Here is a 22,166-nt window from a genome sequence, read left to right as displayed (position 1 = left end):
CAGCTCGGCGGACCCTGGGGAAGCTCCTCCGGCCACCAACTTCTCCACGACCGTGTCCATCCTCGTTTCCCCCGCTGCTGTGCCTGCCTGTGACAAGTGACAAGCGACTGAGTCTTGGCCGCAGGTCCTTCCTCCGCATTGCAGGATCCGGAGCATCGGGGAGAAGCGTTGGGATTTCCGAGCGCACGGATGGCCGCTGATGACGCGCCTGCACCCGGGGGACCCTCAGGGGTGAAGCTTTAGGGAGAAGGTCTCTTTATTTAGTTACCTGGCTTAGCTTAGCACATAAAGCCCAGAGGACGCCTTGGAGATGCTTTTCAAGCTTTCTGCTACCTTCAGAAGAACCGTTTTTCCCTTTGGAAGCAACAAGTTTCGCTTTTCTGCTCACTGCGCGCCGCGGGAGATGTGGGTGCGCTGGGACACTGGATCCCGCGCGGCACGGCGACTCCGGCGCGAACCCGCGGGGCTCGCGGGGAGGTGGCCGCCAAGGGTGGGGAGCGGGGGAAGAAGTGGGGCGAGGACGCCCGGCAGCTAGGCGTTCCAGGCCCTCGACCCAGCCGTCTGCCCCGGGACCTTGGTCCCTGTTTCCTGACCTTGCGCCAGGGGACCGCGAAGGTCGAGAGCCCGTCCCAAGTAGGCGCGTCTGGAGAGATTGTGGCTGGAGTGAGAGAGAGGTGAGAGCAAACGGGACCTAGGGTGTTTGTTTGTTTGTTTGTCAACCAAACCACCAATTTCTGGGGCCATCCCTTTCCCTTAATCCTGTTTTTTTTTTTTTTTTGTGTGTGTGTGTGTGTGTGTGTGTGTGTGTGTGTGTGTCTGCGCGTGTTTCTTTACTTTCAAACACATTTCCATTTTTAAAGCCCGGAGCTGGAGACAGAGCTGCCGCGTGCCGGGCCAGGGAGAGGCGGGGACCCTGGTGGCGGTGTAGCTTTGTGGGGGCTTCCGCGGCTGTAGAAGTGAGCGATTGCGGTTTTAAGGAAAACGCAAAAGGACTGGCGGGGAGTGGGAGTGAGGGACAGGGAAGGGGTGGGAAGAGTAGGGGTGCGGGGAGGAGGAGTCCTGATGTAAGAATGTTAATAAGAGACTCCCCTAGCCCAGCCCCCACTGCTCCCCACCCCCACCCTCCCCACCCGCTGGAAATACCAGCCCGGCCTCTGCGCGCCTTGTGTGGTAACACGCTCCGCCGCTGCCACGCTATTTAAACGCGGGTTATGGATCCGGGAACCGGCGCGAATCAATGAGATCAAACGCGAGGGAGATGCACCGTCAATTACAAGCACTTGGACAAGTCTAACTTTTTCTTCTTTTACAAATGCTCTTTCCAAAGCAACCTTAGCAACGCCCATATAAGAAGCCACCTCTAAGCAAAATAGTATATATCAAGGGAGGGCTAATCTATGTATTTATAAAAAGTATATATATAAATATACTATAGGAGTACAGGTTTACACCCAGTTAACTTTTTCTTTTTCTTTCTGTCTTCTTTCTTTTTCTTTTCTTTTTTTTTTTTTTAAACGAGTGGCATTGCAAAGGAGGACTCTTCCTCTCTTTTGGCGAGTTAGTGAAGGGGGTATTCTTTTATTTTTTCTTAGAGCGCCCAAGGGGGCGCAGGAACCTCGGAGAGGAGTGGGGAGTTAAGAGGTAGGGTGGGTGGGGGGCAGAGGGCGAGTCCGCAGCGAGGGCAGGCGCTTTCCTGCGGCACGATGCCGTCCCTACTGGTGCTCACTTTCTCCGCGTGCGTCCTGCTCGGTTGGGCATTACTGGCCGACTGCACTGGCGGCGGTGGCAGCGGGGGCGCGGGCCCGGGCCGCGGGCGCCGGGAGAGAGAGGCACTGCCGCCGCAGAAGATCGAGGTTCTGGTGCTGTTGCCCCAGGACGACTCTTACCTGTTCTCCCTTGCTCGGGTGCGACCGGCCATAGAGTACGCGCTGCGCAGCGTGGAGGGCAACGCGACCGGGCGGCGGCTCCTGCCAGCCGGCACTCGCTTCCAGGTGGCCTACGAAGACTCGGACTGCGGCAACCGCGCACTCTTCAGCCTGGTGGACCGCGTGGCGGCGGCGCGGGGAGCCAAGCCGGATCTCATCCTGGGGCCGGTGTGCGAGTACGCGGCGGCTCCGGTGGCTCGGCTAGCGTCGCACTGGGACCTCCCCATGCTGTCTGCCGGGGCCCTGGCAGCCGGCTTCCAGCATAAGGACACGGAGTACTCGCACCTAACGCGCGTGGCACCCTCGTACGCCAAGATGGGCGAGATGATGCTCGCCCTGTTCCGCCACCACCAGTGGAGCCGCGCCGTGCTGGTCTACAGCGACGACAAGCTGGAGCGGAACTGCTTCTTCACCCTCGAGGGGGTCCATGAGGTCTTCCAGGAGGAAGGCTTGCACACGTCCGCCTACAATTTCGATGAGACCAAAGACTTGGATCTGGAGGACATCGTGCGCCACATCCAGGCCAGTGAGCGAGGTGAGCAGCAGTGCGCCCCGGGTCCCGGGCCCTAACCCAGCCCCTTTCCGAGGCTCTCCCTACATGCCTGTTGGCTCCCCTGGAGACCCCACTACTCCCTGCTGCACTGAGGATCAGGGTAGGGAGCGCCCACCGGGACTCGCCCGAGTGTGCGTAGTCTGGCTGCGACGACCTTCGACCATACCCATGGTTATGGTGGGGTGTACGTAGAGGGTCCTGGGGAAGTGATGAAGCCTGTGGGTGGGGCATGTGAGCAGGCAGACTTCCCGGGCTCGTGCCCTGGTCCAACAGGTGCTGTCAAACCTCTTGGGTTTTTTCTTCCTCGTTCTTCTGTGTCCGGCGCCGAGTTAGGGGCTCACTGCGGGAACCCGCCTCCAACTACAGTCTCAAAGCGTGACAAGGGCCAAAGAACTTGTTACCGGGTCCTTTTCCGACGTGCGCCGGCTCCTAGCGAGGAAGCGTACACTGAGTTCCACAGCCCGCGCGCCGCCTCATGGTCAGCTCCGGTCTCCGGATTTCTCTTGCTGCTCCTTCCACAGACCTCAGCTTTCTTTTAAAGACTCATTGTATTGGCCTTCTCATTCCTTCCATGGCCCCTCCAGCCCCGTATAAACGGGCTTCTGTGGTTTCCATAAAAAATGCCTTGCAGTGTCTGGACCCTGGTGACACCCATTGCCCCCTGCGCGTTCAGCGTCGTGGTCTCCAGTGCGCCAGCAGCTAGGCTTTGGGAGAGCGCGCGCGCTGGAGAAGCGGGCACTGGACCTCCTTTCCCTCTCTAGTTTTCTCTGTGGGTCTGTGGGGGTTTGGAGCTCAAGGTTGAGGATAGTGGCTGTGGTTCTAGGGGATGGGAGGAGAAGTGGGTGGTCACGGATACAGAATCGCAGAAGCCCCCAGTGCGGCTCATTTTACTGCCCAGTAGATCTGTGCGAAGGCGGGCGGAGAACCCAGCATAGCGCAGTTCCCTCCTTACCAGTGTCAGGTTTGGGGTGCAAACGCTCGCTCGCGGGATCCCGCCGGCTCCCGCTCAGCGCTCACGCGCCTGGATTGTCAGTGGCGCAATCCCAGTAAAGCTCCCCACTACCCACGCGGGGAGACGGAAGGGGAGAGGGGCAGAGCCAGGCGCAGGGCTAGCCTACGACTTGGCACGGCTGGTCACCTGGGCGCTGGCCATGGGATCAGCGCAACCGGAGGCAAGGGGTCTCGGAAACAGGTGAGAGAGGGTAAAGACGCCGCGGAAGAGGGCTCTGCGGCCATCCCCTTCCCAATTTGGCCACCCCGCACTCGGAGTGAACCGCACTCTTTAGAGTGAAGAGGCGCGAGGTGTTGACAGAGGGGAGGCATGGCCAAGTTTTGAGCGTTCGTACTCCAGGCTGTCTGCGCCGAGTTCCTGCCAGCCAAGCAGGCAGGGCGCCGGCTTTGCTGATTATGAAAAAGGGCACTTGTATCCAAGGGCGGCGGATTCGCCACGCCGGGCCGAGAAAATCACATCTACTTCTTTCCTGTTCTCAGTCCCCAGGTCACTGCAGACCCCGAAAAGCGTTCTTCAGCTCTCGGCTCTCAAGGGCTTGGAGCTAGACTTCCCAGCTTGGGCTGGGGATGGGGGTGTGTCCCCCTACCGGCAAGAACCGCGGTTGGCCAACGTGTTTGTGCTGCCACCGCCCTGAAGGTCTTAGTGCCCGCCGTGACTCCCTGCGCACGTGGCCTGGGATTCGTGGTCGAGGTCAGCCCGGATGAGGGCATATCGAGGCCACCGGGAACCCCTCGGCCTCACATGGTGTGTGGCTGAGCCAGGGGGTAGGGAGGGGTGGGGCTAGAGGGCTTCGAAGAGCTTGGGCTACAGTCTGCGGCGGCTATTTTTTCAATTCCAAAAAGCAGATGTTCCCAAGTTTCTTTACTTTTTTTCTTCAAAGTTTGAATTTAGTGGTCACAGTTTGCTTGGCTGACCCGTATGTTTTGCAGGTGATAAAGTTACCATTTTTACTCTAAAAAATATTTCTGACAGCGACTTGGCAGATGTTCAGAAATAAAAAATGAAAATAATTTCTCCCCTTAAGCCCTCCTCCCTCAGCAGAAATTCCCTACACTCAAGACAGAAAGATGTTTGGTAACAGCTGTCTCTGGGGGTCTCTTAAGTTTTACTGATCACCTTTACTTCACCAAAAGTGGTTAATGGGTTAAATAGGGGCCCAATACAATGAGTAGAGTTTGAATTTTCAGAGCTCTTAGCCTGCCTCAGGCATTCACTGGCCAGGGAGCTGGGGCTGCTATCAGACTCCAGTTATAACGGGGGTAGCCAGGGTAGTCTGTTTAAGTTGTGTCTGACTCTCCCATGGACTGTGTGCAGCCCACTAGGCTCCTCTGTCAATGGGATTCTCCAGGAAAGAATACTGGAGTGGGTTGACATTTCCTTCTCCAGGGGATCTTCCTGACCCAGAGATCGAACCCAAGTCTCCTGCTTGGCAGGCAGATTCTTTACCACCCAACTGCCAGAGAATCCCCAGTCAGGGCATATCTACAGAGATAATATCCTTTCCCACAAAGTGAGACCGCACCGTGGGAAGAGAACCCAGAGGTGAGAAGCAGACCCTTTGGATCTGGCGGCTGCACTCAACTGCTGCAGGGCCTGCCCTAGTCATTTCCTGACTTTCTCAGAGTTTCCTCCTCTGTGAAACAGAGGTGGGGTGAGAATCAGGCCTGTTCAGACCAGTGTTTGGTGGTTCTGATTTCTGCTCAACTCAAGTGTAAAATGGAACGGTTTTTGTCTTTGAAAATTCCACATTAAACATCATAGAACTAGGGAGTCTTTTTCCTCCCTCTTTTGGAGATACATTTTTAGCACTTTTTTTTTTTTTTGGACTTGAAGTTCACCTTTAAAATCAGATCACAAAAGTTTTAATCTCTTAAAGGGTTAAACTAATAATGCCACCATTTCAATAATATGACTAAATTTTAATTTGGCTATGTGTGTGCTATAGAATTAAACACTGAGGGGTATTATTTATTCTTCTTAGGGATTTAATATCAAAGTCAATAATAAGCATTTTTTTCTCACAAGTCGTAGCCAATGTATATCACTAAAATACATGCATGTGAGCATACATTGTTTTTAAAAAGTCAACTACGCCCTCAATATTTAACACTCAATAATAAATTTATTTTTATAAAGAGGCATTAAAAATATTTTTTCAAGCAATAAAAGTGAGCAGTTGCTTTGTCATACATATCATAAGATGCAGAACCAGAATTATTGTGCACACAACATTTTTGTATGAAGAACTGTAGTTCTATCTTTTTTGGTTATTAATATGTCATTATTCTTGGCCTGTATAACAGCTATGGTGATAAAAGCATTTAATCAATACAAGAGTGATTTATTTTTAGAATAGGCTGGGGTAAATGACCGAGCATTTGGTCAGAGTTTGTAACCAAAGATGTTAGACTTTCTGATTCAAGACTCTGTTTTTGTTATCCCTTTTCTTGTATTTACCACCTGTCATTTAAAAAAAGTTCCTCTTACTTAGTTATTTCTTTGGATGCTCCCAAATACTGTTGAGTTTTAGTTTTAAATTTCTCCTGTCATATTTTCAATTTGCAGCACATGGCATATCTTGCTTTGCTTCCATGGAAAAACATCTCTTTTCCCTTCTAAGTTTAGAATTAAGTAGAAGATGGATGTAGGCATCAGTTGGAGAATATGAAAATATCATTTTTATTATTGATAAAAAACCTATTGCAGAACATGGATTTAGATCAGTTACCAAAAAGGGCCTGCCTGCTATTATTTTCCCCATGAATTCGGCTGGGTCATCCTCTAAATCACAGCTAGTATGGCACACCCCACTCCAGGACAGACCTCACTACAGGGCGAAAGTTACCCATGATGTGTGCTCTCTGCAAGCAGATGCACCTCAAAGAGGAAGAAAGGGCTGAGTCCAGTATGCCCAGTTTTCTCTTCTAGACTCAGCCATCAGACAGGTCCCTCCTTTCCCTCTGGAGGTGGGAAGAGGGGGGTAAGTGAAGGCACACAAGGAGATGAGGAGTGTCCTTCTCTTAGAGATTGCTCCAGATGGAAAGCTGAAATGGGTGAAAGGGTATCTCCCTCATTCAAATATGCTTCCTGGATTGTTTCGGGGGTCCCCAAATTGACTTCTCTAGCCACGTCTTTGCAAGTGATTGCAAGAACGTGTTGCTATAGGGAGAAGCCACTTACAGAAGACACTGTGGGAATCAGGGAGTGGAGGGTGACATGGAACCCCACAAGTTCTCCAGCAAGGAGGGAAAAATGGAGCAAAATGATCAAAAGCCTATCCGGAAACTTGGACTCACACCACCATTTCCTCTTTTAGAAGTTTTAACAATTTGACCCCCAAAATTAGTATTTATTTATTTAATATGCTTAAGTATATATTTAAATACGTACATTTTAAATCTATTTAAGTACAGAAGGAATTATCTGAATTGACCTCCACTTAAGCAGCTTTCAGGATTAGCTGATGCTCTCCTTTTCTCTATAAACTTTTTTGGCTGCTGGTGAAAGCTGGTAGCTAGTCTTGCTTTTCTGAGGTTTGCCAGCACACTTCTCACAAATCTGTTTATACCAGTTGTACTTATTATAAGTATGCAGTTTAATTAGTCATTATGTAAACTGATGAAACATGAGAAGAAGAGAAAGCTATTTTAGTGAACGCTATTTTAAACCTTCCAAAAGATTGTATAAAGGCGTGTTGCTAAAAATACATGCTGTTGAATTAGGCATGAATGAAAAAGCCATGACAGATTGGGGAGCATCCCACAAATCTAGAAGGACTCTGCGTTCTGACTGCTTGGCCAATGTTTTTAAGTGTTTGCTCCAGCTTAAACTGGGTGACAGTGTGCACTATGGGTTTTCTTTTCTGGAAGGAAAACAATACCTAGCCCACGAAGTTGGGAGTTAGGATTTCCTTTTGAGAGCTGGACTACATTTGTCCACATGTCCATTTCATTTGTCATGAAATGGCTGAGATCTAAAATAATTCCAGACTGTTTAGATCGGCCCAGTGCTGCTCCAGGTCACTCTTGCTCAGTTTAAGCAGGTACTGACATTTAAAGAAAGAATGTGCCCATTGGAGGGGGTTGATCTTGGTGGTGATGAGGAAAGAGAGGAGATGGGCCAGGGCTGTAAAAATAGAAAAGAAGTGACAGGCCAGTGTAGGGCACGGCCCATCTAGGGCTTGGGGAAGCATGTGCTCCGGCCTGAGGACACAGACTGTTCGGACCTGAGCCAGGTGTAGCTCTCCCATGGATGCTTCAGGTTATCAAGGCCTGATGCCTTTGGATGCCTGGACCCTTCAGCTGACCCTCCTCATCCTTCTTGCATCCTTACTAACATCCTGCTGTTTACAATTTGGCTCCTTAATTGGCACCTCCAGGTCTATATTGACACAAACATATTTGTGACTATTTTGGTCCTCATTGAAATTAATCTTCATTTCAGATTAGCTAAAAATATCTAAGTTAGGTTATTAGAATTCTTTTCCCCAAACAATGACTCTACACTTTATGTGCTAACAGAGTCCTGTTGGGGAGTGATCTAGAACTAGACTCTTGACTATGATCAGTTGATAGAAAAATGATGACTGCAGTTGGACAGTCAGCCAGAGCTTCCTGGAGCCTCTTGGGATCCACTTGTCCAGCCTTAGCCCAGGCTGTTTTGTGGGACACCTTGGCTCTTTTGTCTTCCTTGGTGGTGCTAGTGGTAAAGAACCTGCATGCCAATGAAGGAGACTAAGAGAAGTGGGTTCGATCCCTGGATTGGGAAGATCCCCTGAAGGAGGGCACAGCAACCCACTCCAGTATTCTTGCCTGGAGAATCCCCTGGACAGAGAAGCCTGGTGGGCTACAGTCCATGGGGGTCACAAAGAGTCAGGCTTGATTGAAGTGACATAGCTCACGCACATGCATAGGTTCTTATCATTTAAGGGACTAGAATCTAATGAGAGCAGAACAAACATTTAGGTCACAATGAGTAATGAGAAATTTCTTCAAAAACTTTGTTACTGATACATCTTGGAATTCGACTATTTATTCTAGATATATAACTATATTTCCAGGCACAAACAGCACTTACTCCCGCAGTTAGACATCTTAAGAAGTTTGGTATGGTTTTAAAAACTTGCTCTGCAGAGCTTTCAGCCTGTACTCTGAGCTGTTATGTCGTAAGAAATGTCAGAGTCATGACCAAACACTCTGAATTAACCTATGCAGTAAACGAAATGTCAGCAAGCGCCTGGCCCTTGGCGCAGGTTGCCAAGGCGGCTTTGGCACAGCCTGAAGTTTGTTCTGCATCATTCCTCACCCGTGCTTTTACAAAGAACAAACACACGGCACGGGGCCGGCGCGTGTGGTGATAATGCGGTTATGGCACCCAGGCCTCTCCTCTCCTCTGTCTGTGCAGAAAAGCACAGCGGGTGCTGTCATGGGGGTCAGGGGCCGTCGACAGTGATCCAAATAAGTGGATGAAGGCCAGGTCTCTCTTCCCTTTCATCCCTTGTAGTTGTTACGTGACAGGGAACAGTATTCTGCAGCTGCTTAAAGCCTCTCGGCTCTGACAGTGTGGATGTGAACCGAGAGCGTGTGGGAAGGGACCTGGAATCTTGGTAACTATTTCCTCTATGTGTTGAGACAGCTTTAAAAAAAGTGTTCTCAAACATCAGAAAGCCTGTCCCACCTGCTGCATCCTCTGATTTGCCAAATGAAAACCCTTCGAGTTGTTTTCTGAGGAAAATGTATTTGCTATGCTGTGCTAAAGTTTCTTCAGTCGTGGCCGACTCTTTGCCACCCCATGGACTGTAGCCCACCAGGCTCCGTTGTCCATGGGATTCTCAGGCAAGAATATTGGAGTGGATTGCCATACCCTCCTCCAGGGGATCTTCCAGACCCAGGGATCGAACCTGCGTCTCTCTTATGCCTCCTGCATTGGCAGGCAGGTTCTTTACCACTAGCACCACTATGCTGCTGCTTCTGCTGCTGCTAAGTTGCTTCAGTCGTGTCCGACTCTGTGCGACCCCATAGACGGAAGCCCACCAGGCTCCCCCTTCCCTGGGATTCTCCAGGCAAGAACACTGAGTGGGTTGCCATTTCCTTCTCCAATGCATGAAAGTGAAAAGTGAAAGTGAAGTCGCTCAGTCGTGTCCGACTAGTAGTGACCCCATGGACTGCAGCCCACCAGGCTCCTCCTCCATGGGATTTTCCAGGCAAGAGTACTGGAGTGGGTTGCCATTGCCTTCTCCGCTCCACTATGCTAGTAAGGTATAAAAAGCAGTTGACATGTCTCACTATCTTATATTGGGCCAATCTGGGAATTTACTTGAAGTATTTTAAAAAGATTTATTTTGAAATAATCTTGTGTTTTTGGAAAGGATGTAGGAAAGTATAAAGCACCTCTGGCTTGCCTTCACCCAGATTTTCACTAGTGGTAAATGTTCTGCCACTATGCTTTGTCATTCCAAATCTCTCCCTTCCCTCCCCTACCCCTTCCAAATATATACTCACATACGTATATATGCACAAATATTGCTATCTTTTTATGAACTATTTGAGGGTAAGTACAGTCATCATGCTTTTGTACCCCTAAAAATTGAAGTGTGCACTTCCCAAGAAGAAGAACATTCACTCATAGAACCACAGTAGAATTATGAAAAGCAAGAACATTAACACAAACATAATACTATTATCCAATTTATAGACTTATTCAAATTTCTCCAGTTGTCTCAACAAAGTTATAGAAAAACTTTTATTATTATTATTTTTGAGGCCCAGGATCCAATCCAGGATCACACAGTGCATTCAGCTTTCTGTTTCCCTGAGTCTCTGCTAGTCTAGAACGTCTCAGGCCGTTTTTGTTTTTCATGAAAGTGACCATTTTAAAGGGTGTAGGTTCACTGTTTTAGTCACTGTCTCCCAAACTGGGTTTGCAGCTGCTTCCCTCTGATTAGATTGAGGTGGCCAGTTTTGAGGTTTGGGGCTCCTGATGTGTTACAGCAGGGGGCTCATGAGTCTGCTCACATGGTGGGTACCGTTGGCATCCATCACTTGGTTGTGGTGGTGACAGATAGCTTTCTCCACTGCCAAGTTACTCTTCTGCCCTTTGTAACTCATGAGTAATTTGTGAGGATTCTGTAGGACCTTAGCAGAGCCCTGGTCCACATCAGATGCTGTCCTCTGTGCAGGGCCATTTCACGCATCCGTTTTTTCCTCCCCACAGTGGTGATCATGTGTGCGAGTAGCGACACCATCCGGGGGATCATGCTGGCGGCGCACAGGCACGGAATGACCAGCGGGGACTACGCCTTCTTCAACATCGAGCTCTTCAACAGCTCCTTCTATGGTAACTCTGCCTCCGGTTTCCCCTCCTGCTGCTGCTAGGCTGTCAAAAAGGGGTTGTGAGACAGGGCCAATAACTCGTTTCAGTCGATATGATTTCCATAGGTGGTGGTGTTCAGTTGCTCAGTTGTGTCTGACTCTGCGACCCCATGGACTGCAGCACACCAGGCTTCCCTGTCCTTCAGTATCTCCTGGAGTTTGCTCAAACTCATGTCCTTTGAGTCCGTGAAGCCATCCAGCCATCTCATCCTCTGTTGCCTCCTTCTTCTCCTGCCTTCAATCTCTTCCAGCATCAGGGTCTTTTCTGATGAGTTGGGTCTTTGCATCAGGTGGCCAAATTACTGGAGCTTCAGCTTCAGCATCAGTCCTTCCAATGAGTATTCATGGTTGATTTCCTTTCCATAGATAGGATTTTGGAAATTTGTGATTCTGAATACTCCCACTTCTCCTAAATTCTCAAGCTTTTCTCCCCTGAGAATTCAGAGCAGAAAAATAGCACCACCTATGAGTCTATGGGACTAAATGATCATAAATCCAGGCCCTGAAGACTCCTCCCAGTGCATTTTCAACTTTGGGTTGCTACCATGGTGGACTGCTGGAATATTTTTATCGAGATTTGGATGGAAATTTTAGAAGCATGGAATAGACTAACACATCAACATAACAGAACATGTCAAAGCGTGTCACACATAGCATACATATGGTTTCACAAAACTTTTAAGTAATGTGATTGCATGTTTCTGCAGATATATTTATACATGTCACACATATATTTGTAATGAACCATAATGTGAAACGAGAAATAAATAACCATTTCTGTAAACTGAGGTAAAATATTTTGGAAGTTGCTGCTACTAACCCCTCCTCCTTCCAGATCGTTGTTGTTGTTCATTCACTAAGTCTTGTCTGGCTCTTTGCCCCCATGGACTACAGCACGCCAGCTTCCCTTCCAGATTACTCCCTCTTAAATTTCTCTTATAAAATGTTCAGGGGCCACTAACAGATATGATCCAAAGCATTTAATTCCTTAAAATGGGTCTGGAGAAGTTCCCAAGGTACCTGCGATGGAGGCTGTCTAAGTCTTCAAGATCACAGGTCACAGCATTTCCTCCCAAGTGTGATTAGGATTCTCTCTGAAGTCAATAGTGTAAGGCCATGGAGCATTTTCTCAGGTACCACACACTGGCAGTTACAGGGAAACTGTAAGTGTGTATATCACAAATGGCATGTTTGCATGGAGCTCCACTTCCCTGCTATTGCAGTTGAGGTGTAGTCAGATGGGATCTAAACCTTAGAGCATGTGCCTCAGTTTCCTGCTTTGGTATACTGGCTTACTTAAGCTATCAGGCCAGTTCAGTCACTCAGTCGTGTCTGACTCTTTGTGACCCCGTGGACTGCAGCATGCCAGGCCTCCTGGTCCATCACCAACTTCTGGAGTTTACCCAAACCCATGTCCATTGAGTCGGTGATGCCATCCAACCATCTCATCCTCTGTTGTCCCCTTCTCCTTCTGCATTCAATCTTTCCCAGCAACAGGGTCTTTTCAAATGAGTCAGTTCTTCGCATCAGGTGGCCAAAGTATTAGAGTTTCAGCTTCATCAGCATCAGTCCTTCCAATGAATATTCAGGACTGATTTCCTTTAGGATGGACTGGTTTGATCTCCTTGCAGTCCAGGGTACTCTCAAGAGTCTTTTCCAGCACCACAGCTCAAAAGCATCAATTCTTTGGCACTCAGCTTTCTTTATAGTCCAACTCTCACATTCATACATTACTGTTGGAAAAACCATACCTTTGACTAGATGGACCTTTGTTGGCAAAGTAATGTTTCTGCTTTTTAATATGCTGTCTAGATTGGTCATAACTTTTCTTCCAAGGAGTAAGCGTCTTTTAATTTCAGGGCTGCAGTCACCATCTGCAGTGATTTTGGAGCCCCAAAAATGTAAAGTCTGACACTATTTCCACTGTTTCCCCATCTATTTGCTATGAAGTGATGGGACCAGATGCCATAATCATAGTTTTCTGAATGTTGAGTTTTAAGCCAGATTTTTCACTCTCCTCTTTCACTTTCATCAAGAGGCTCTTTAGTTCTTCTTCTCTTTCTGCCATAAGGGTGGTGTCATCTGCATATCTGAGGTTATTGATATTTCTCCCAGAAATCTTGATTCTGGCTTGTTCTTCCTCCAGCCCAGCATTTCTCATGATGTACTCTGCATGTAAGTTAAATAAACAGGGTGACAATATACAGCCTTGACACACTCCTTTCCCAATTTGGAACCAGTCTGTTGTTCCATCTCCAGTTCTAGCTGTTGCTTCTTGACTTAAGTACAGATTTCTCAGAATGCAGGTCAGGTGGTCTGGTATTCCTATCTCTTGAAGAATTTTCCACAGTTTGTGGTGATCCACACACTCAAAGGCTTTGGCATAGTCAATAAAGCAGAGGTAGATGTTTTTCTGAAACTCTTTTGCTTTTCCTATGATCCAGTGGATGTTGGCAATTTGATCTCTGATTCCTCTGCCATTTCTAAATCCAACTTGAACATCTGGAAGTTCACGGTTCACGTACTGTTGAAGCCTGGCTTGGAGAATTTTGAGCATTACTTTGCTAGCATGTGAGATGAGTGCAATTGTGCGGTAGTTTGAGCATTCTTTGGCATTGCCTTTCTTTGGGATTGGAATGAAAACTGACCTTTTCCAGTCCTGTGGCCACTGCTGAGTTTTCCAAATTTGCTGGCATATTGAGTGTAGCACTTTCACAGCATCATCTTTTAGGATTTAAAAGAGCTCAACTGGAATTCCATCAGCTCCACTAGCCTTGTTTGTAGCGATGCTTCCTAAGGCCCACTTGACTTCGAATTTCAGGATGTCTGGCTCTAGGTGAGTGATCACACCATCATGATTATCTGGGTCGTGAAGATCTTTTTTGTACAGTTCTTCTGTGTATTCTTGCCACCTTTTCTTAATATCTTTTGCTTCTGTTAGGTCTCTACCATTTCTGTCCTTTATTGTTCCTATCTTTGCATGAAATGTTTCCTTGGTATCTCTAATTTTCTTGAAGAGATCTGTAGTCTTTCCCATTCTGTTATTTTCCTCTATTTCTTTGCATTGATCACTGAGGAAGGCTTTCTTATGTCTCCTTGCTATTCTTTGAAACTCTGCATTTAAATTACTTAAGCAATAGATCAAAACTGGGTGTTTATCCTGCAAGCCTCAAGTCTTCAGTTTTATCCATTACAGGGGAAAAAATTACTTTTGCTTCAATAACTTTTCTTTATCCCCATGAGAAGTGTGATTTATTACGTTCATTCACAATGATCTATTGCTTCAGATCAGATCAGTCGCTCAGTCGTGTCCGACTCTTTGCGGACACGACTGAGCGACTGATCTGATCTGATCTGTGGACACGACTGAGCGACTGATCTGATCTGATCTGATCTGATCTGCGCACACGACTGAGCGACTGATCTGAACTGATCTGATCTGATCTGATCTGAAGCAATAGATCATTGTGAATGAACGTAATAAATCACACTTCTCATGGGGATAAAGAAAAGTTGTTGAAGCAAAAGTAATTTTTTCCCCTGTAATGGATAAAACTGAAGACTTGCGGCTTGCAGGATAAACACCCAGTTTTTCTCTCCTTGCTCTCATCATTGTCCTTTCCCGTCTCTTTACATAAGCAGAGTGGCAGTTTTGCTTCTTGGCCCAAGATCAGAATGTAACTACACTATTGAATACAATTTTGAATTCATTGAGATACTGGTAGAGATTTGTGAAAAAAGAAAACAGTTTATTGAGTTTAGCAAGTTGGCTACTGCAAACATAGAATTTGGAGACAGTGCATGAGAATGCAAGTACACAAAAAATTAGGTACTGGAATTTCTTTCATCTCTGGATAAAGCTTGCATTACTTTTTCCTGCTCATTACAATACATGAGTATTACAGAAATTTTGAGAAATGTAGAAAAGCACAGGGAAGAAAATAAGTTGCTGCAACTCTACTATCCAGATAAAAGTACACTGATAATATTTAGGTGTACAGCTTGTCTATTTCATTAAAAATATGAATTTATGGAAAATATTTTTCAATAAAATGATCACATTATCTAAGTATAGTTACATAGTATTTTATAATGCTAATATGTCATCTTAATCAGTCTTTTAGTTTTTGGTGTTTTTGTTGTTTCCAGATTTTTATTATAAGAGCAATGTTATATTGAGTTGCCTCGCTGTGGGGATGCATTTGTGCGTACACATGTGCTGTGCTGTGCTTAGTCGCTCAGTCATGTTCAACTCTTTGCAAGCCCATGGACTATAGCTCGCCAGGCTTCTCTGTCCATGGGAATTCTCCAGGCGAGAGAACTGGAGTGGTTTGCCATGCCCTCCTCCAGGGGATCTTCCGAACCAAGAGATCGAACCCAGGTCTCCTGCATCGCAAGCAGATTCTTTACTGTCTGAGTCACCAGGGAAGCCCAAGAATACTGGAGTGGGTAGTCTATCCCTTTTCCAGTGGATCTTCCTGACCCAGGAATTGAACTGGGGTCTCCTGCATTGCATGTGGATTCTTTACCAGCTGAGCTACCAGGGAAGCCCATACACATACAGACATTCATATATATATGTGTGTGCAATCTGTAAGACGTGCTTCTAGAAGCAGAATTTCTGGGTCAAATGTTATATGCATTTACCTTTTGATGGATATTGCCAACTTGTCCCTTTAAAAGGTTTGCCAATTTACACTTCTGCAACAACATATGAAAATGTCTGTTTTCCTGCATCTCTGTCAATTCTGCATCATCTAACTTTTAAATTATTTTATTTATTAAAATTTCTTTTTATGTATATAACAAAGTTTTGCAGTTTTCTTTATTTGAATTTCGCATCATTCTTGCTGAGTTCATTCTTAGATATTTTATGTTTTCTGATTGTTGTTATGATCCTGACCTCTTCCTATTACATTTTGTAGTTGTTACATAGAAACAGGAATTCTACATATTAAACTTTCTATTCTAATAGTTTTTAAAATCATTTTCAAATAATAGCAATAGCTAGCTGTCCATTTTGGTAGTTGAATATTATTTTTCATTTTTTACTCCATTGACAATAGCCTCCAGAATAATTTTGTTTAACAATGGTGGTACTTAATTTTTAGTATCTTGTTAGAAGTAGATGTTAAAATACTCCTTGGTTTATTAAGTGTGGTTTAAAAAAATTGAAAGTGAGTGATGAATGTTATCAAATACATTTTACCTATACTTTTAAATAAATTTACTAGTATTGAGCCATTATAATATTCTTGAAATTAAACATAGTCTGCATGATTTTTTTTAGATGTATTGCCGATATAAGTTTTTAGTATTTTATTTAGGATTTTTGAATCTATATTCACGAGTGAGATTAGACAGTTTTCTTGCCCTTAGCTCAGTTCAGTTCAGTTCAGTTGCTCAGTTGTGTCTGACTCTTTGCGACCCCATGAACTGCAGCACACAAGGCCTTCCTATCCATCACCATCTGCCGGAGTCCACCCAAACCCATGTCCATTGAGTCAGTGGTACCATCCAACCATCTCATCCTCTGTTGCCCCCTTCTCTTCCTACCTTCAATCTTTCCCAGCATGAGGGTCTTTTCCAATGAGTCAGCTTTTTGCTTCAGGTGGCCAAAGTATTGGAGTTTCAGCTTCAACATCAGTCCTTCCAATGAACACCCAGGACTGATCTCCTTTAGGATGGACTGGTTGGATCTCCTTGCAGTCCAAGGGACTCTCAAGAGTCTTCTTCAACACCACAGTTCAAAAGCATCAATTCTTCAGCACTCAGCATTCTTTATAGTCCAACTCTCATGTGCATACATGACCACTGGAAACTTAGGTGGTACTCCCCTATTTTAATAGGGCGATATTGCAGGCGGAAGATCCAGGGGATCTTCCCAACCCAGGGATTGAACCCAGATTTCCCTCATTGCAGGCAGATTCTTTACTAGCTGAGCCACAAGGGAAGCCCAAAAATACTGGAGTGGGTAGCCTATCCCTTCTCCAACGGATCTTCCCAACCCAAGAATCGAACCGGTGTTTCCTGCATTGCAGGTGGATTCTTTACAAACTGAGCTATCAAGGAAGCCCTATTTTAATATCAAGTTAATATTAGCTTTATAAAATCAATTGGGACACTTTCCATTGTTTTTCTGCTCTAGAACAGTTTGTGTACCATTAAGACTATTCCTTGAAAGATGGAAACAATTCAACTTTGTCTCTGGACCTAACATCTTTTTACAGGTAATTTTTTGAAAATTAAAAAAACTTTTGAAATAATTTCAGGTGTACAGAGAACTTGCAAAAATAACACAGAGTTCATGTATACCTTTTACTCAGATTTTTCTAGTTTAAACAATTTATATAACTATAGTGCACTTATCAAAATAAAACTAACATTGGTACAATACTAAGAACTAAACTACAGGCTTTATTTGAAATTTACCACTTTTTCTCCTAATGTTCCTTTTCTGTTCCAGGATTCAGTCCACTGAGTTGTGTCTTCTTAATCTTCTCTAATCTGTGATAGTTCTTCAATCTTTCTTTGTTGTTTATGACCTAACACTTTGAATAAGTCTGTTATTTTGTAGACTGTCTCACATGATAAGTTGAGTTTATACATCTTTGGCCAGAATACTACAAAAGTAGTGTTTGTCCTTCTCATTGCGTAATATCAGTGAATGAGAAGATATATATATATATAACTTACTGTTGGTGATTTTGGGACAACTTTTTTTAACTTTTAAAAGCTTTTTTAATATGGAAAATTTTAAATGTACACAAAAATGGAAGGAGCAGTGTAATAAATCCCCATGAATCCATCAATTAGCTTCAGGTATTGATACATGGCCCATCTCATCTCGTCTATATCATTTTCTTTGGGAAAACTTTTTAAAAATTTAAATTTATTTTTAATTGGAGAATAATTGCTTTACAATATTGTATCAGTTTCTGCCATATATCAACATGAGGGACAACTTTTTAAAGCTTATTTTTTCACTAGTTCAGTTTTTCTTCTTGAAAATTTAACTGCATGGAGTTATACAGTGTGCTCTGATACAGTCTACAAAGTATCCTTGGTGTTTCTTTTTTAAAAAATAGTCTTTATTATTGTTATTTTTTATTAAAAAAATTGGCTATGCTGAGTCCTTGTTGCAGTGCTCAGGCATTCTCTATATATTAAGGCACGTGGAAGCTTCTCTATAGTTGTTAAGTCACCTATCGAGGGCTTAGTTGCTCTGTGGCATGTGGGATTTTAGTTCACCAAACAGGGTTCGAACCTGTGTCCCCAGCATTCAAAGGCTATCCTTGGTGTTTTTGCTTATATCCCTTTCTTTTGCCTTTTAAAGCCTGGTTGCTTAGGCTTTGAGCTCAGCTGTCAATGTGCCTGAGAGGCTGTGCCACAAACCAGCTCTTGGCAAATTGATATCACCCTGCCCTCATCCTCAAGCTTTAGTTTCTTCTAATAATAATAATAGTGCTTATCTCATGGCATCAGGCAGAGTAGTAAATGGTGTGGTATGTGTGAAATGCATAGAAAACTTCTTGGAACATGATGAGTGTTTAGTAAATGTTAGTTATATTTACTATTAATTTCAATTTACATCAACAGTTACATATAGTACTTTAAAAATGATAATTTTGAAAAAAATATGTCTGTACATTTTCCTGTAGTGTAGTTTTATAGCTTGATTTAGGCCATACATTGTTCTTTTAGCAAATTAATCAGCTTTTGTCTAATACCTCATAAGGACCTGGGTGCATTAGGAAGTATATCTGTATGCAAATAACCAAGACTCCTAATTATAGTAATTTAAACAAATGTAGAGATTTATGCTCTCACTTGTAAGAAGTCCAGAGATGGGCAAACCAGGGCAGAATGATGGTTCCATAAAGTCATCAGGGATCTAAGCCTTTTCGCGTTTTTGGCTACCTCAGTCCTAGTGAATGGCATCCATCCTCAAGATGATGAATTCGTGGCTAGAATTCCAGGGATTAGATCTTAATTCTAGGGAAGGCAGAAGGGGAACATGAGAGGCAAAAGAGATCCTTTCAGTTGACTCAATTCTGTTTGAAGGGTTCTCTGGAGGCCCCACTCATTATTTTTTGGTTACATATCATTTGCTACCCCTCGTTGAAAGGGGGAGGCAGGAAATGTGTGCTTTTAGCTGGTCTCATTGGTACCCCAGATCAATCCAGGAATCTATTACTGAGGGACATGGGAGAATAGATGCAGGGAGGCAACTGTCCGTGTTTCTCACAGTCCCTGAAGCGCCTTCCCTCCTCAGAGCAGAAGCAGCAAACAGGATCTTACAGAAGGCACAGTGACCTACCCAAGGCTCTGGAGTCTGCTGCTCACAAAGGGCCTTCTCTGAGATTTTACATCCTAAGAATCAGCGTTTCCCACGTGGCACAATGGTAAATAATCTGCCTGCCAATCAGGGGACACAGGTTTGATCCCTGGGTCGGGAAGATCCCCTGCAGAAGGAAATGGCAACCCACTCCAGTATTCTTGCCTGGAGAATCCCAGGGACGGAAGAGCCTGGTGGGCTACAGTCCATAGGGTTGCGAAGAGTGGGACACGACTAAGCGACTAAACTACCACCAACACACATGTTCACGAAAAGTTATCCAACACCCTCCTCTCCCTGTGCGTCTTCACGTGAAACTCTACACCACTGTTAGAAAAAGGCTCTATTTTAAATAATCTTTGAGATTTTTTTTTTAAGAAACATATTGATAGTGTGCCCATATTTACTGATTATCTGATTGTCTTGGTGGGCACTCAAAAAATTTCTCAGGTCTGCCCCCAATTATATTGTTACAGGAGTTCTGAATTTATTATAAGGAATTCAAATGATGGAGAATAGATTGAAAGCATAGATTTAAAAAAAATCTAGAGTGAAATTGATATATATTGTTCTGTAGAGTTTTGGATGGCACTTGTTGGCATTTCCATTCCCTGGCATTATCTTGTCTGGATGTAAGTTTAGATGGAAAGTCATTTGGGTGATCCTGTCTGGGGCTCTGTTGTATTGTAGCACTTCTCCTGACTTCCTGAGAACTCAGAGTGCACTAGTTAAGGTGAGGATGGAAGTATCCCAGGGCTGGTAATGCACTTAAATTACTTGACTCACTAACAGTAGGATAATGACAGGGAAACTGGGGAGGAATTGGATTTATATTTTGTTGTTAAAGTGATATGTTCCCAGGTGGCGCAGCGGTAAAGAATCCACCTGCCAATGCAGGAGATGCAAGAGATGTGGGTTCAATCTCTGGGTTGGGAAGATCCCCTGGAATAGGAAATGGCAACCCACTCCAGTATTCTTGCCTGGAAAATTCCATGGACAGAGGAGCCTGATGGGCTAGTCCATGGGATCACAAAAAGAGTCAGCCACGATGGAGCAACTGATTGTGAGTGCATGCATGGTATAGTCAGTTTGGAGTAATGAGAAAAGAGAATTCTCACACAGTCTTGTGGTCTGTGTGGTCTTGAGGGAGAGCTGAGTATTGGAACAGCGGGAAAAACTGACACCTTTTGTGGGTTATTAGCCAATTTTTGTAGCCTCAAGGCAAAGAAAATTCCTGTTGGAAGGGTGGCATTAGGTGATTGGTTAGGATGCTATAGGGTGGGTATGTTTACCTAGTATGGGGTCAGGGAGCTGGCTGGTTTCGATCAGGATTCTCAGGGCAACAGTTCCTATGGGGCTTGGTCTGTTTGGGAGATGACCTTGGTACAGGGCCTTGGCACAAGACTTTATGTCTGTGACCTTGGTACAGGGCTCCACGAATCTTTCAACTGTGACAGTTGTTAAACCGCGTTTAAACACTTCCTTTTCTAATCTTTCTTCCTCTGTTCTTTTTTTTTAAAGCACTTTTGCTCTCCCACTGAGTTTGCAGTTTTATTTATTTTTTAAAATAATTTAATTTATTTTTGGCTGTGCTGGTCTCATTGCTGTGTGGGCTTTTCTCTAATTGTGGCAAGCAGAGGCAAGTGCCGAGTTGCAGTGCTTGGGCTTCTCATTGCCGTGGTTTCTCCTTTTGCGGAGCACAGGCTCTAGGGTATGTGGGCTCAGTGGCTGTGGCTCCCAGGCTCTAGTGCTCAAGGGTTGTGGCACTCAGGCTCGGCTGATCTGTGGCACGTGGGATCTTCCCAGACAAAGCATCCACCCTGTGTCTCCTGCATTGGCAGGCCGATTCTTTACACTGAGCCACCAGGGAAGCCCCCCATTTTCACCTTTAAGTCTTGGAACATCCTAAACTTCGATGAAGTGAGGAGGAGCAGGCATGGCACCGGTGTTTGGAGGCTGGGCTTGTGTTTGAATCCTGACTTCCCTGGTGGCTCAGATGGTAAGGAGTCTGCCTGCAGTGCACGGTTTGATCCCTGGTTTGGGAAGATCCCCGGGAGGAGGAAATGGCAATCCACTCCAGTACTCTTGCCTGGAAAATTCCATGGACAGAGGAGCCTGGCAGGCTACTGTCCATGGGGTCACAAAGAGTCAGACATGACTGAATGACTTCACTTTCTTTTCTGTGTATTAACCAAGTGACTTCAGGCATGTTTAAGCCTCAGTTTCCTCATCTGTAACATGGGGATCATACTTCAATATTTCTTATAGAGTGTATATATATATATATATTTTTTTTTTTAAATGAGGATTAAAGAATAAAATGCTCTAGGCAAAGCTGTTCACAATGGCTTCGCTCAGTAAGTGGTGCTGTTATCACTGGTGGGAGGAACTGGACCAGCGAAGGTCAAGGCAAGCATGTAACATTTGGAGAGAGTGGCTTAGGCAAGGAGGCTGATGCTTTTCTCTCACTTAAATGGCTGCCAGAGGTCAGGAGCCACAGTGTTCTGCAGCCATCCTGGTTGTACTCCAGGTGTCATTTCTTGAATGTGGTCTGTGATGTCTCAGCTTGTCACTCAGCCCACATTTACCAAAGGCTTACTATGTGCCGAGTCTTTGGTAAGTTTGGAGAACTACAGGATGACATGATTATCCCAGTGTGGGTACCACCAGCCTGAGCCAGCTACCTGGCCACAGGATTGCCAAGTCTAGGGCTTGGTGCTGAGCAAGATATTTCCTCTTTCACAAATACTCTGTACCCTTCTCACACAAAATGCAAGCTTGCATGCATGCATGCTAAGTTGCTTCAGTCATGTCTGACTCCTTGCAACCCCATGGACTGTGACCCACCAGGCTCCTCTGTCCATAGACTTCTCCAGACAAGAGTACTGGAGTCGGTTGCCATGCCCTCCTTGAGGGGATCTTCTTGACCCAGGGATCAAACCTGCGTCTCATGCCTCCTTCATTGGCA

The 22,166-nt window shown here is 45.3% G+C and overlaps 1 protein-coding gene across 2 annotated transcripts in view; it reads left to right on the top strand.

Annotated features, from left to right (window-relative positions):
• The first annotated feature begins 764 nt into the window (after nucleotides 1–764).
• NPR3 (natriuretic peptide receptor 3) overlaps nucleotides 765–22,166 on the top strand; it is an 80,687-nt gene continuing 59,285 nt past the window's right edge. The window contains exons 1-2 of one of the 2 annotated variants that reach the window (XM_070357673.1): nucleotides 765–2,460; nucleotides 10,703–10,825. In XM_070357673.1, coding sequence (XP_070213774.1) covers nucleotides 1,704–2,460; nucleotides 10,703–10,825 — 880 coding nt within the window. In that variant the 5' untranslated portion in view covers nucleotides 765–1,703. The remainder of the gene's footprint in view (nucleotides 2,461–10,702; nucleotides 10,826–22,166) is intronic. The other variant, XM_070357672.1, reaches the window with a different exon arrangement.

Source organism: Bos mutus, chromosome 20 (assembly GCF_027580195.1).
Source record: "Bos mutus isolate GX-2022 chromosome 20, NWIPB_WYAK_1.1, whole genome shotgun sequence".
NCBI lineage: Eukaryota > Metazoa > Chordata > Mammalia > Artiodactyla > Bovidae > Bos > Bos mutus.
The sequence above is the reverse complement of the archived record's forward strand: the minus strand, read 5'-3'. Positions and strand labels throughout refer to the sequence as shown.